Source organism: Dermacentor andersoni, chromosome 7 (assembly GCF_023375885.2).
Source record: "Dermacentor andersoni chromosome 7, qqDerAnde1_hic_scaffold, whole genome shotgun sequence".
In the NCBI taxonomy this organism is placed as follows: Eukaryota; Metazoa; Arthropoda; class Arachnida; order Ixodida; family Ixodidae; genus Dermacentor; species Dermacentor andersoni.
Window position 1 is genome coordinate 160,819,446 of NC_092820.1, and position 15,422 is coordinate 160,834,867.

At 45.3% G+C, this 15,422-nt stretch overlaps 1 protein-coding gene across 3 annotated transcripts in view; it reads right to left on the minus strand.

Moving 5' to 3' along the window:
- Positions 1–1,754: 1,754 nt before the first annotated feature.
- LOC126533178 (uncharacterized) overlaps positions 1,755–15,422 on the minus strand; it is a 55,926-nt gene continuing 42,258 nt past the window's right edge. For 2 of the 3 annotated variants that reach the window (XM_055071882.2, XM_050180446.3), the window contains exons 18-21: positions 12,763–12,821; positions 7,282–7,328; positions 3,198–3,404; positions 1,755–2,736 (exon numbers count right to left, since the gene is read on the minus strand). In XM_055071882.2, the coding sequence (XP_054927857.1) occupies positions 2,631–2,736; positions 3,198–3,404; positions 7,282–7,328; positions 12,763–12,821 (419 nt within the window). In that variant the 3' untranslated portion in view covers positions 1,755–2,630. Of the gene's footprint in view, positions 2,737–3,197; positions 3,405–7,276; positions 7,329–12,762; positions 12,822–15,422 lie in introns of those variants that run through there. The other variant, XM_050180447.3, reaches the window with a different exon arrangement.

The following is a 15,422-nucleotide window of genomic DNA, read 5'->3' on the forward strand; positions in this document are numbered from 1 at the left end:
TTGAAGGCCCTTTAATTTTTATACATCCTTAGCCCTTTCAGTGTTGTTTCTTCCCCACCCCCCAGATAACATACAATACATGGATAATGGCACATGCACTCTTAGTATGGTCCTCACACTCGTTTTCATTTCTATAACCTACTTAAAAGACATTTGTTAAATGAGAAAGCCAGTCATTCTAGATGCACTGTTTGACCAAGTGGTCACTGGTTGGGTGCATAATAAAAAAGGCAAGCAATGGAGATAAACACGACCTAGTGCTCACCTTAACCGAATGTGTTTGCATGAGAGTCAGCTTAGCTTCCCTCAGCTGTCCAGTCAGGCTATTCATTCTGAACTCAAGTAGATATTTCAAAACCCAGCGATATGGGCATAGCTCACATTTCTGTCATGGGAAACTCAATGTGCAAAGTGCTGATAACATCAATATAAGTTGGACAACTGTGCAATTCACAAAGTGCCATGACTACAGCAGTCCCCATGCAGCCTACTCTGGATCATGTGTAATATAAAAAAAGGGACAAGGTAATCTAGGTAGAGCTTTAAAAAAATTGTCTCGTAGTGCATAGAGGACATGCGCAGTTTTCAGGTGTTAACTAGGGCGATGCAATTCACTGGTGCTGGTATGCGCTATCTCTGGTTGATGCGAGATGTTAGTATGGCCTTGCTGACCCGACCCTGTCCTGCTGCAAATGTATGGCTTGGTACAAGGAATATTCGACAAAAACTGTGCTGGAAATACAGCCACCTTCTCTGGCTCCGGACTCTTCCAGTGCTACACCTGAGCCCATGGAGGTAGGCTTTCGACACTGGTGAGCAGTGCCAGCTGAATCCCAAGGCCTTTTTGACCTGTGAGGTCAAGATCAGCTAGCATAAGTTGAAAATTGTCTGTCCGCGATAGCGGACAGCCGATCTTATACACCCCTGGCATGCGCAGGCCTCTACGAGCCCCGACCCACGGACCAGTCAGAGTTCTAGCTTCGGTGTCCTGGAGACGCTGCCAATAATGCGAAATAATGACATGTTATACTTGGTAAAAAACACGATTGAGTAAATATAATTACTTCCAGCCGCCAACTTGTGATGCTAAGATCAGCACTACAACACCCTGTGACTTGTGCAACGTCAGTCAAAACTTCACTTCTGAAAGTATGTCGGACAGGCTTTCTTGCGCCTGCGGCGCTAGTGCCGAGTCAATCATCATCACCGGCGGCCTTTCACCCACTTGCGTTCAACCGTGGTTACGGTTAACGGTCCAGGCTCTACTGCGGTCGCTACTGCTCCCACAGAAACATCTGTGATGTTATTTACAAATTACAAGGCACATTGCCCCGAGGCGCAAGAAAGCTATGATCCACCATGATTGAGTTAGCACGAGCGCTGCAGGTGCGAGACGGTCCGTCCGACACAGCGGTCGCCAAATCGGCCGTCAGTACCCACTGCTTCACCTATTTTACCACACCAGCAGCCAGCGTCCGAGCGTAAACAAATGACCCCTCTGCAACGCCGGCACGCCTAGGGACAAACACCTGCATAAAAACCTCCTCCGTAGTGCCTAGGCAGTCATATTTCAAGGAGCAAAAGCCCCCAGATTTTCTCTCTCGCGTCCGCTCTTACTAACGCCTGCGCACAAGCAGCTGGTGATCCCTCAAACGAATGTCTCGTCGGCGGGTGCACACCGTGGGCGAGTCAAGATGGCCATGGAGCCATGTACGCCATCTTCCTGCACGTTTCATAATAGAGGCTGCATAATCTGGCAATTGTGGAGTTCACTTTATTAATCAAGGGCAAAAGTTTGTTGACACAGCTGTCTGACATCATACAAAAGAAAAGAAGTTAAGCCTAGAGTTCAAATTTTTGGATTTACGGAGCATGGTATGCACCATACACCGGTGAGTCAGGATGGCACTTTCTAGCTGCTCTTCGTACAAATGCACAGCAAATCTTCTTGTAGACCAAAACTTTCATTGAGGCCTTTTAAGTAAATCAGGGAAAGTACACAAACAGCTGGTACATACATGTCTATTAGTAGAATTAAGGAAAAGCTTTAACTCCAGTTTTAAACGCAGCGGAGAAAAAAATGCTGCCAGAGGTGACTCAAACGTAGCACTGAACCCTGAAAAAAACCAGCTGTGAAAAACACATTTCCCAAATAGCTTACGATTGAGTCGATGACATATGCATGGCTGCACAATGCGGCTGAGGCGGGACCAATTCGCAACAATTACCCCATAGCTCTACTGTCACATCCTTTGGTTTTTCCAAAGTGCTACTTTTCAATTAATTGGTTGCTGCTCATCAACGTGCAGTTTTCGCATAGTGGCAAGAGAACAGGGGCAATAAGGGGGAAAAAAACATTTGATGCACTCACAGGCCAAAAGTTCTCTAGCACACATTAGCACAGCTCGTATGACGTCCCCATCACAAAGCATTTCTTTCTTAACACTTTCTGTGATGGTGCTCAGTTATCGTCCCCCTTCCACCCCCTTCCCGACCCCACCCCCACTGGCAACACAGGGTCACTCAGTCAGTTCACTTCACAAAATTCATCTCAGTCCACATCTTCTCAGTCCTGTAAGGCTAGGAGCCAAAGCTGCGCTAATCCCAGTTGAGCGCCTTTCGAAGACACCTCAGTAGTCTACCAATGCCTTGGACGATGACCACGATGATGACGATGTCGTCGGTGGTCGTGACCGGTAGTAATCTTGCGGTGGAGACCGTGATCTTGATCGGCTTCTGGATAGATAGTAACCGCAACTAGATTAGAAGCAGTATGAAATTTACTGTTTTATGACTTAAAAAAAAAGAACATCACCACCGACCTAATAATGCTTACGTCCACTTTCTAGATTGCAGCCAAATCTTTATCGCTCTTTTAGCTGACATATTAATGGCTATCTCGCTTTGTCTGCATCATTATCTGACTATATAGTATGGTCGAAACCTAGCTTGCAACAAAGCCACTACAACTTGAACAGTTCTGCACAGTCACAAGAGAAGGTACGATAAGATGCATTAGGCCGTCATGTAAACATTAAAATATACTGTAGATGACAACTACATGCCTCTTGCAGCTGCAATCTTATACTAAGTCTTATACTAAGTGGGTGTTTCTTATAAAGGTGCACCGTACTACTGGAGAGGCAGTGCTCCAAATAAAAATCTACAGTCACCACAGATCCACGACTTCCACCCACCTTCGTCGCGAGTAGTAAGCTGGATTTCTTGTGTGCTCTGGAGGGGTGGGCACGTATGACGACTCGCCTGGGGGGCGGGGTTCAGGGCTTAGACTTTGGCTTCGCGAGCGGCTGCCAGAGCGACTGGAGTAGCCGTCACGGCCGTCTCGGCTTCCATCGGGTTCGTAGTCATAGTCGTCCCTTTCCTTGTGCCTCTTCTCCCGTTCCCTAGGTGGCAGCATCGCAAAAACTAAGTCAGCCTGTGGACACAGGCTCACAGTGAAAGCAGCATCATTATGCATCCCAACTGCAGCAAGCTCCAGTTTACTCCAGAAAAAGAATGAAGCTTAACAGAACTCCCTGAAAGTTGAAGGGACACTGACGGGAAATTATCAAGCAGAGTTAGGTCAATAGACTATTCATCTGGAAGTCCATCATCACTTCCTGTGTTACAATATATAAGACTTTGTTATGTCGACAAATGCCACTGAAGGTCCAACTACTGATCCTCAATTTAAATCTCCCATAGCAAATAGCACGAGCTGACAATCGGCCACATGACCTTGCCCTTTGTGGCTCTCTGTGAATCGGCCAGTACCGATGTCATGCGACAGCTACCACAGTCCAAACTACTAGGCAGCACGACTCAGGGTTTCCCATTTTCACCATTTTCTCACTTAGAACTGTTCACGCTACAAATGACTGATTTGTTATTACAGAAGCTTACTCTTTCAATTCAGCTTGACTTAGTAGTTTTCTTAGTATCCTGTTAAGGGCACCAACATGACTGCTGAATTATCAGAATAAGGGGGAACGTGTGGGTACAAACACTGCCAGTGATATAAAGGCCAGGAAACTCTGCCAAAGCAAGTTGCCAATTGCCAAGACATATGTTGATCAGATAAGTAGATATGTGAGGTATGGAAATGTGTGTTGACATAGATCTAATGAATTGACTGATTCTATCCTGCTGATTTTTTCGACAAATGCTATTTCTTACTACTTTCCAGCCACCCAGACAAAATTCCTTCTGATCCATTAAAATACCCAGCACTACCAGTTCCAATTTCCGAGACCTGAGTGGCTTTTTTCCCCACTGTGAATCTCTCCTAACTACAGCTGAAGCTCTAAAGAGAACATGGATCTATATCACCAGTGAACATGGCATATCACATGAAATGAACATGGAAGTCAATTTAAAAATTTTTTCGCTACTATCAGCACGCAATAAATGTATGCTTACAACACATATGTGGATATAAAAACACATTTTTTGGTTGTTGCCTTTGTTATTACTATGTTGCACTATATAACTTGTACGCATCTCCTTTGAAACTGTCATGCTAGTCTGGTCAATGCCCAAATGTTCCTTTTCATGAATCTTCCTATATCAATCATGACACCTAGGCTATATAAATTACATTGAAGTTTGCCTTCAATTGCTTAAACCTATGTATCCTGCCAAGTAGGTGTTTGGAGGTCAGTTCTGGCCATGAAAAACACGAGCACGCGGAAATTGAATATATCTTTCAGTTACTAGCATGCACACAATCTTCTCTATGCCTTCTTTTTGATATGACAGCGACAGAAGTGCATAATTAGGAATGACTGGGCCTTAAAAGTCTGGAAATCATTCACACACGGCTTTTCACTCTCCTACCAGCACCACAGCCCTCGATTTTCCAGAGCAAAAGTGCAGCCAACTACTCAATGGTACTCGAGTGCAGCGTGACAAGCATGTTGTGCAGTCATTCTAGTATGGTGAGGCGACTGCATAATGGTGTATTGCAATATACCGCTCGCCAAGACAATGTCTGCAGAAACAGCAGGCGTTTTTGGGGATGCGTGAAAGTTTTTTCAGAACTTGCAACGCTTCTGCACAGCTGGCATTGTCTCGAGCGCTTCAAAAGCTGTTGCAGGCACTGTTTACAGACTGAAACGTTTTGTTATAATGCACATGAGGTTCGTTCAATTACTAAGGTTCGTTCAATTACTACCATCGTCTGACCAAGCAAGCTCATGGCCAAGCACTGCGGATGTGTTTTTAAAGATGCACTGGAAACAGAAAAAATACACTTGAGCTAAAGTAAAACTAGACTAAATTTGTTGCAAGTGCCAGGCCAATGAATTGGTGGTCCTGCCAAACGCATGACACAGCCTCCGCATAGCATGCACATAGCTGGCCATGGACTTGGCACTCAACCGAAAAGGAGCATGCAACGCTATCCACTAGCATTACACGAAGCACATTAAATAGCAGTGCCATGAATCGTACAGCTTCCTACAAAAATCAATAGAAGGAACTCTGATGCTAATGCCTACGCGAGCTAAAAGTGTGGCAGTCCAGCCAGCACAGGAATGACGGATAGTGTAGGCCGAGATATGCCTGAACTCCATACTTCCAGCTTCAAACAGCCTCGCGGTGTTGCAAATTGCTCATTGTCAACAAAGGTGGTAGCCCATAAATTGTGGAAGACGGTGTACCATTAAAAAACGAAACGAAGAGCCGCAAGAATGTTCGAAGCAACAAGCACGTAGATTATACAAATCTATGTACTACCCCCGTCATTCCCACGGCAGCTTAATGATATCAGTGACAGTGTTCCTTCTAGTTTTTTTTGTCAGAAACTCTACGCCATGTTTAGCCTTTTAACACACAAAAAACACAGCAACAGTATAAAATACATACCGACTGTTTTCATAATCTTGTGGCTCAATGATTTCTTAAGGTGGTTTTTTTACCGTAAATACCATTTTCCTTCTTGCTTGTTCATGTCACAATTTATCAAGTTTGTGCAAATGCACTTGTGCAAGCTTTTTTCTCTGTCCGCTATGTGACGCTCGTGAAAAATACAGTTAACAACCGATTTCCGGACGCCAGATTTTTTGGACATGCCCGATAATTCGGACGGCTTCTCGGCACCACCATTGTACAACACAGAGTCAGCGTGTAAGAGCGTCTAAAATTTCGCACGCTAAACCTTTCACCTACGATTCTTGCTGTGACTGTAGGTCCGAAATGGCATTAATCAAAGCCACCACCGCCGCCATTTTGATTATCTCGCCACTTCGAACCAGTGTTCTCGCACGCTGCAGCCGTAGCCATCGCCGCGGCAATGCTACGCCTAGCTGCTTCGACGTTCGCTATTAAGCTTTTGAGGTTCGGTGCTGTGCTTTTCATTGAAAGAATTCGCCATTGTCTGCAATGGCATCGACTACACCTTTGTAATCCTCGCCCTTGACTTCGAAGCTCGAAAAGCACAACGCGTTAAATAATGCCAGTTCCCGAAAGTCAGCTTCAGCTCCATACAGCAATGCTATGCGGTGAAGCATACCAAGAGTGGAAAGGGACAATTGTCACAGGACGCAGTATGTATACCTTAAATATACACGCGTGTGCCCACCGTCTTCCGTCACAGTACGAACACCGATATGCCTAATGTTAAAGTCTACTAGCAAGTATTCAGAGCTTTCTCGGGAGTGCCTGCGGCGATTTGAGCCCTCCAGGGTAAGAAAGGCATGCATTCATTTTTTCGGAGTGCGAAATTTTTCGGATGCTTTCGCAGCCCCTAGGGAGTGTGAAAAATCGGATATCAACTGTAAATGCATTGTATGTGAAAGCGTTACCAACGTCTTTAATACTGCCTCTGTGTTTTTCGTGCGCTAAAAGGCTAAAATGTAATATTGGCATACCCAAACTTGCATTCTTTCAAGTTATATTTCAATGCCATGATCCATGCGCAGATCTAACGAACCTCATAACAGGCTCGCGTCATAAGCAGAGTTTAAGAAGGAGCCAACAATTTTTTCTAAAGTTTAGGATTCCTTGATATCCTCAAGAACATCAATTTTGAGCCCCCTAAAAGGATGCCCTCTAATGCACCCCTACCCCCTCCTTCGGCAGTGAACGTATGAACTAAAATGCAGGGACGAGATGATGTGGAATGACAGCAGTGGTGGCAGCACGCAGAGAGATGGGGCATGGCTTCTGCACTTGGCACAGAGCTGTGGGCACAATTACCATCTCTGTCATCATTGGATCGGGCCCGTCCAACGGGAGATTTTCGGCGAAGGAGGAGCAGTTCGAGAAAGACGCCGGACCTACCTCTGGCGAAGACGGAGGGCCATTCCCCGCAGTTCCTCAGCCCGATCCTGGTGGAGCAGAGAAAATGGTGGGATGCAAGCATCAGATTAACTGACTGTATCATCGAGCGTCCATACAGGTATGTCGATCAGGCTATCGCGAAGTGCCTGACAGACTGATCAAAATAAATAAATAAATAAATTTTGAGGCGCTTTGTGCCAAAAGCACAACCTGATTATGAGGCACGCCATAGTGGGGGAACTGAAGATTAATTCTCACTATCCAGGGTTCTTTTATGTGCATGTAAATCTAAATGCCCACAAGCATTTCTGCATTTTCCCTCCATCGAAATGCGGCTGCCCCGGCGGGGTAGAACCCGCGACCTTGAGCTTAGCAGCTACCACAGTGGTCAAGTGTCCGACTGGTTGAACTTATAAGACTCGATATAACTGTTTGAACCAACTCCTGGCTTGATAGAGACGCTACTCTCATATGACTAAGCCGCCGAGCATTTCTACGGGGGTTGGTCAGTTGATTGAGCTGAATTGCACAATAGAAACCTTCTTTGATAGGTGGTGTCCAAAACATGATGCCTATTTTGTCATTATTTCCAAAGCCTGTTCTGGCAACCGTTATCCCTGCTAAAGCTGGTAGCAGAGGGCGTCAACAAAGGCAAACAGGCTATGGTGTGTAGTTAGGAGATTCACTGTAGTTTCAGCACAAAAGCCTCAAGAACAACTAGGATTTATTGTGCCTACCCATCCTAGACGTTTTCGAGCAAGTGTTTACGGAGTTTAATCATGACTGACGACTGACCACCATGCCCTTTGACACTGCATAGAAAAGCTCATGGAGGCTGCATCTCGCTCATATAAGTGGGAACAATCACGTTATACAGAAAACCATGGCATCCAAGATTTCAATGCGTCACATTGTATGCAACAGGGGCAAAATTTAGCAATCACAGAGGGCCACGTGTGAAACTATTGCAGGTTTCAGCAAGAAGTTTATCAACGAAATGGCTGCATACTGCTTCCCGACCTTATTCCACAAACAAGCAATTCCTTAACACAATGCCAAACCTTTATTTGACGTTACCAAAACTTGTGACATCACAGGAGGCCGGTGCAGAAACATCTAGGTGGCATCGCCACCCTCCTTTTGTTTATTTTTCATCATTTCTGGCTTGCTGAACTTTCACCTGCAGGAAGAGGCTCACCGATTTCCAACTCCGATAGTAGTACAGTTGAACCCGGTTATATCGAACTTGCAAAAAAACACCTATCAGTTTGATATAAGCCTGCTAAACTGGTCGTCGTAAAGTCACATACGAGCACTTTGTTAATAAAACTAGCTTAGTTCCACATGAAATGGTCCTGTGCCTGCTTGGGCAACTTCGCTGCCCTGCGGCAGCGTGCACTTCTCCACACTGCCTAAGAGTTGGAGCAGCTGAGGCCACAACCTTCCACATTCACGCAGAAGTGCTGGACTAGCGCGAGTGCAAGAATTATCTCGGAGGATGTGGGAAAAGGATCGTCGCTGTTTTCCTCATTGTGCCCGCTTTCACTTGTGCTCGGTACAATGTCGGCAACGTAGTTTTCGTTTTCTGGCTCTCCCGTGGTCCCGGCACCATCATCCGCACTCACAAACTCGTCGCCTGTCGATTTGTCAAATGCTTCCGGAAATTCTGACAGCTAGCTCCAAGCTTCGGCGACACCAGAAATGGCTTCGTCACACTCATAAGCATTTTCAGAGTAATCACAAGGCCCACGGAAGCTGGCAGGTCTGAAGCAGTTTCGTATGAACCACTTGTACACAGCCGCCTTAATGTCTTATACATGGCTGTGCGTACATGTCGGATGCTACAGGCACAGTGTCGTTTGTCCGCCTTAGCACCTAATCTCGCTTTTATTCTTCAAGATTGTGCTGAGAGTGCACCTCAGAATCTTGCACGCCGTGGTGACATCAGACTTCGTACCACGTTCGACTCGATTTATGACTTCGAGCTACATGGGCCTGCCGCTTCGCGCTAGCCATCATGGCAACACTACAGGAGAAGGCCCATAAGTCACAAACACAATGAACGAGAAAAGCAGCGAGGCATCCATCTTGCACAAGGGCACAAGAGCCTCTGATTGGCTGTCTGAGCAAGCGCTACGGGCGGGCCAGGATCACATTTTGCAGGGGGAGTCGCCGACTCACCCGATGCGGTGCGGTCACGGTAGGGAGAGCATGTGGATGGAGACGCGCCGCTGGGCTAAACCAATTTTGGCATGTCGGTGGGTTTCCCCGCCGCCACAAGGGAAAGCGAACTTCCAGGGCCACTTTTGCTCTATACGACGTTCAATATATCGGGAGTCACTGATATTTTTGTTCAATGTAACCGTAAATTTTGCTATATATACTTGTAACTATACCTTGTTCAGAAATTGTTCGATATACAGGATAACTTGATGCAAACGGTTTCGATATAGTCGGGTTCAAATGTATAGTAATCCTACACATCTCAAATTAGTGTGTATCCAGGGTTCTCCCCAGAAGTTTTTGAGGGTTGGACATCTTGTGATCAGAGGGAAGGGAGGTTACACATGCAACTGAGCCTCTGTCTCTCTAGTACTACCATTCTACCATTTTGAATTGTAAATTGCCTAATTTTACATTTTGGATGTATTAACAAAACTAACAAGCCAGCAATGCAGTTTATCGCGGACGCCAAGCTTCACTGGGACAAAGAAATTCACAGCTTGCCGCTGTCAAAAGGTGCCCGAAACACACGCCGGTGCTTCAAATCTGCATGAGGCAATCAGATCGAGCACTTCCTGTGCCCACGTGGCAGCAGTAACGAATTGTGATGCTAGTTTCATCATTTTTTTTCTCTTGCTTTTATTTCTGCACGGCAAAGGCTCTGTGGCTATCTGAAGCCCAGATCACTCCTGTTTAAGAAGAATCCGAAACAGGGGTGTTGCATCACCGGAAAGTTGCACAATCAGTGGGGCGATGGCACCTGCTGATGGACAATTTTCGAACAGACTTTTGTTGACAGCGCACTAAAAAAAAAGTGATCTTTCAACTTTGACATGACTTATCCTTTTAACATTTCCCCACGTGATAAAGGAACAGCCGAGGATCACCCTCCCCCAGAAATAAAGAATATTGACTGGTTAACTGGACCAGTGGGCAACAAGTTGCACATTTCCACCACGACATTTCCAAGCTCTAGCTCAGGAGCTCCTATCTAATAAATGGGAACAGAGAAATAATTTCTTTGGGCAACCAATGCACTGATTTTGATGAGGTTTGCTGCAGTTAAAGGAAAAAGTTAAAATATAGCAACAGTTGGAAGTAGTTTTTCAATAGAGAGTTTTAGAATAGGGGCCCCAAACGTTTTGGGGCCCCAAAGAAATAGCGTCGACGCCACTGCGCATGCGCAATACGCAAACTGCCTTTGGGTTTTGCGTTGGGAACGCTATTTCACCGATTTAGCGGGAGCCCAAATAGCGGCCCCAAAAGTGTTGCGTCGGCAAACATGGCGGCACCCATCGAAGCGACGGCTCTAACCTAGCACCAAAATCGGTTCGATTTGCGGTAATGCGTGAAGTTCGCAAGCTAGGAGAAGTGACTGCGGTTATCACTTTCTCTCATCTAGCATGTGTTATGAAGATTGACTCATTAGACGCCGCTGATATTGAATTCGATTGTGGATTTTATGGCTCGTAGGCCTAACACGGCTAAGCTTGGCTGGTGAAGGCTAGTAAAGTTGGTTTGCTCAAAACTAAGCGCAACTAATTGTTTGCTGTTTACAGAATAACCTCTAAATTGTAATGAAATGCTAATACACGAAAGTCAAAATTATTATTCCTATCATAAAATGGTACATTTTATTTAATTATTTCTAATAGCTTTTCTTTGACGCCGTAAAGGCGCTGTCAGCGCAAGACGCTATCTGCAAACGTAAAACCCTATTCTAAAACTCTTCACTCCTACGTGCCCCAACGCTAACACCCGCAAAGCTCTTTGGGGCCCCAAACTTTTGGGGCCCCTATTCTAAAGCTCTCTAATGGCACTGCAACTCTCCCCACAGAAGACAAAAATAATGACAACCGAAATTTTGGATCCCTTACAGCAGCGTCGTTCAATAATTCCGTCTCCCCCTACACGACCATGTTATTAATGACGCAAAGTGCTTGTAATTAAGCGTCGTGTACGTGCAATGTATTGGCATGGCAAAATATCAATGAATTGATCAAAATCAATAGGAAACCCTTTGCTGGTCTGCAAAAGGCATCAAGATTGCGTTTCTTTGACACAGACCCAAACAATTTTTTTTTGCCAATGTCAGCATGTACGTATAAAAGAATATTGAATATAATGAACCCATCCTCATTTTGACATTGACTTCAGAGTATTGAAGTTCAACTTACCGTATTTACTCGCATAATGATCGCACTTTTCTGTCAAAAAAAAAAATTGACGCAAATTCAGGGATGCGATCTATGCGGGTTAAATTTCCCACAAAGGAATTTTTTTTTTTTCATTTCGCATTTGCTGCGGGATGACAATAGGTCAACAAATAGGCGGCTGCCCCTGTATGTAGTGCGGGGCACGAAAACAAAGGTGGCGGCCGGCGGAGCAAGCCGAACGCGATTTTTATTCTTCTCGTGAGTACATTACGTGCATTGAAACAGTTTCTTCCGTATCAGTAATGAATAATATCATTAATATCGTAAGTTTACAGCAGTAACATAGCCATGTCCACTTTGAGGGGTCAGAAACAGATGGGCGCGTTTAGCTGCCAGTGACATCAGAACACATGGCGGGCATGCTGCGGAAACTGCGGCATTTGTCTTCACTACTATCCTAATACGGCCCGTTTCCGCTAAGGGTGGGCAAATATCTTAGCCATGTTACAAGCGTCGGCGTATGAATAGGGTACACTTCTAACATATCAGTGTAAACGTGGCTGCTATCGTTGCCGCTCACGATTTGTTGCGTGACCACGAGTGCAGACGAGAAGAACCGAAAGGCACTTTTTTTTGTTGTTGTTGTTGACCACAGCCATTATAAAGCCTACACATAATAAAGGCGAGTTTGGTTGTAGCCTTTTTTTTTTTTGTCATAAAAATGCAGAAAGTGATGAAAGGAATGAAATGGGGCATCTGCTTGAGAATGGTTGGTGCATGCAGACACCGCTTGGTTTGTCTTGAAGAGTCGTTCGCGTAGCATTCGACAGATAGCGCGATTATTATTAGCTAGACTTGGCACACGACATATCGCTGCGGCAAGTTCGGGGTGCGATCATTACAAGGAAAATAAAAAAAGAGCAAATTTTGACGACAAAATTCAGGGGTGCGATCATTACGTGAGTGCGATCATTATGCAAATAAGTACGGTACTTGGCATAAAGCTAAGTGGTACAACTAAGCCTGCACATTCAATAGCACACTGTACTCAACTAGGAACGGGAAAACAGCGATAAGACAAGTTGTCTCAGAGCGTGCTCACCCAGCGTTCCTGCTGAATCTTGTCCTGCTTCTCACGCTCAGCCCGCTTGTCGGCCTTGTCTGTGGAGAGGGGAGAAAGTTAAAGAAAAAGGGGAGAAAAACATTAAGTCAGAGGCACGTGACAAGAGGTGTTGTAGCACATAAAACAATGTCTTCAGAGATGCTCACACAAGACCTACACATATGCAGGGTGTTCCAGCTAACATTAGGGAATGCGTTGCAATGAGCGTAGTTATTTCCTTTTTCAGTAACGGGTGTTACACCGTGCAGTTGCATAATCCCGCTGTAGTTTTTTTGTAATACGTTCACTATGAGTAAATCGTGCAGGAAATAATTACACGTCACATACTAGCATGATGAAAACAACGAAATACCATTATTCAGGACACTACAACTTCCCTATTGAAACACACACACACACACTTTATTTATTTATTTGCTTAATCTCTAACTAGCCAAGTAATTATCAATGAAAGCTCGTTAATTTGGAATTTCCTAATTCCATCTGACAATTCGGATTGTTCTGTTGGTCCATGCAAAGTCTTACGCATTTGAATAGAAAAACTCCAAATTCAAACTCCAAGAACTGTGCAACAGTTATTTCGAACAAAGGTTCTCACTCCCACGGGCTGCTCTTCAGGCAAACCTGAGCCAAAGGTGAAATTTCGATGTGTTGCTAGCTACCTTAATTAATATCACGTGCCGTTAAAATGGCGAAGGATGTTGGACACGTGGGAGCACGACATGCATCCCGCCTCCATAGCTCACGGTTCACCTTCGCAAGGTCACCCTCGCACCCACAGCAAGGCACACGAGGTGCATTCTTACCGCACTTGTACTTTATATGGAACCTAGGCTTTTTCTAGCACGCGCTGATCGTGGAGAGATAAGAACTTTTCAATGTGAGCCCAGTGGGGGTGTTAACACGGTTTTGTGTGCCATACCGCACAATCGATCAGGCAGTATATTTAAAGGGGCTCTTTTTAGTTGGAACTTCGTTTTATTAGAATAAATTTCTGGTCCCCTCGACGATATTCTACTATACAAAAAATACTCCTGGTGGTGGAGGACTACTGATGACCGAACACTGTCGATCCCATGCTCATATATACAGTGGAATCTCAATGAACGGAAATCGCTTAAAGGGCCACTGAAAGGGTTCGGACAAATTTTGTAGACTCGTAGGGTACAGCTAAGGTAATCATTCGCACCACAATTTGTGTGAAGCATTTCATATTAAGTAAGCTATGGACGATTACAAGTTGCCTTCCTTCACAATCATGCAATTTCTCCTCAACTGATTTGCCGAGTGATCGGGGCTAAGCTCCACCTTCACTGGCTCTGCGTTATGATGGCCACATCGTGTCATCGACTTCCGGTTCTCTAGGAGCGCGCGCGCGAAGCCTCTCCAAACTTTGTCAGCTGCTTGGCAGTCGACCCCAAGCGAGAGCTATCAAAGCAGTGTCCGTTGCGAGCATTCTGTTGCAGCGGCGGACATGTCTGGTATTCCAGAAACCAGAGGCGAGCTGGGCGTTTCGATTGATGGGTGGAGGCATAAACTCAAGCTGATGAAGGAACTTTAGTGTAGATGAATGTGAGCAGCCTGATCGGTCTGCACAGTCCAGCCACCTGGTGGCACAGAGCTTACCCAGCCAAACACAGAGCTAATATTGCATTAACCAAGTGTAAAACATTTTAAACAATTACAAAAAGAATGTGTTAACGATTACATTCCTGTGAAAAATTTGCACCAGCAGCCAAGAAGAATGCACTTCGTTACTGCTACTGTGTTTGGTTGAGCTCTGTGCCACCAGGTGGCTGCACCATTCACGTTTGCGCTTCTCCTTTACCCGTGAACCGGCTCGGTCAAACGGCCAGGCCTAGCCTCCTTGCACTTGCGTTTACCCGAATACTGGACTCACTAAACGCTCTAGTGGTAGTAATCTACCAGTGTAGAGTGACGACCGCAAACGCGCAAATCCTGGCGCCAATCGAATAGCGACTGTATGATGCACTGCAGCCACTCCTCTCATCTGCTGCCTTGTAGAGAGGGACACGATGTCGCAGCTTGACATTTTGCCAGTCGCTATGTTTGCAGCCTACAACGGAACAAAGGCAAATCACGGTCGAAAAGACTGAGACTGACACTGACTGTGGAGCTCTTGTCAACTCGGAGCACATGGTAACACATGCAGACGACACTTGCTGTGTGCCAGAAGTGCTCAAGTGCAGTGAAGGCAGAGTGCATTCTCTTTCTGTTACTTTCTTTTTACAGAAACAAGTTAAATAACATTCTAATTATTATGAGCAACATTTGTTCACCATAAAGTTGGAAAAATTATTGATGATGTGCCCTGGGCAGCCAATCGAAGAGCTCGCCCTACTAGCATCATTAAGGCAATTCAAGTCAAATGGTTAGGGGCGGCTGAATATTCAGCCGAGCGGTGTGCTGCGATCAGCAGCGATGTAGATTTTCAAAACCTTACAATAAATTACACGCTTTATGTGGAGCACTTAGATGCGCCAATGATCAGACAGACCTACTCCAACGACTCGGTATGTTTGTACAAAATCGTCAAAATCGTTACAGGGTCCCTTTAAACTGAACTGCCTCTGACGGAACACCATCCTCATGGTTGGTTGGCTTTTTATTCATGCAAT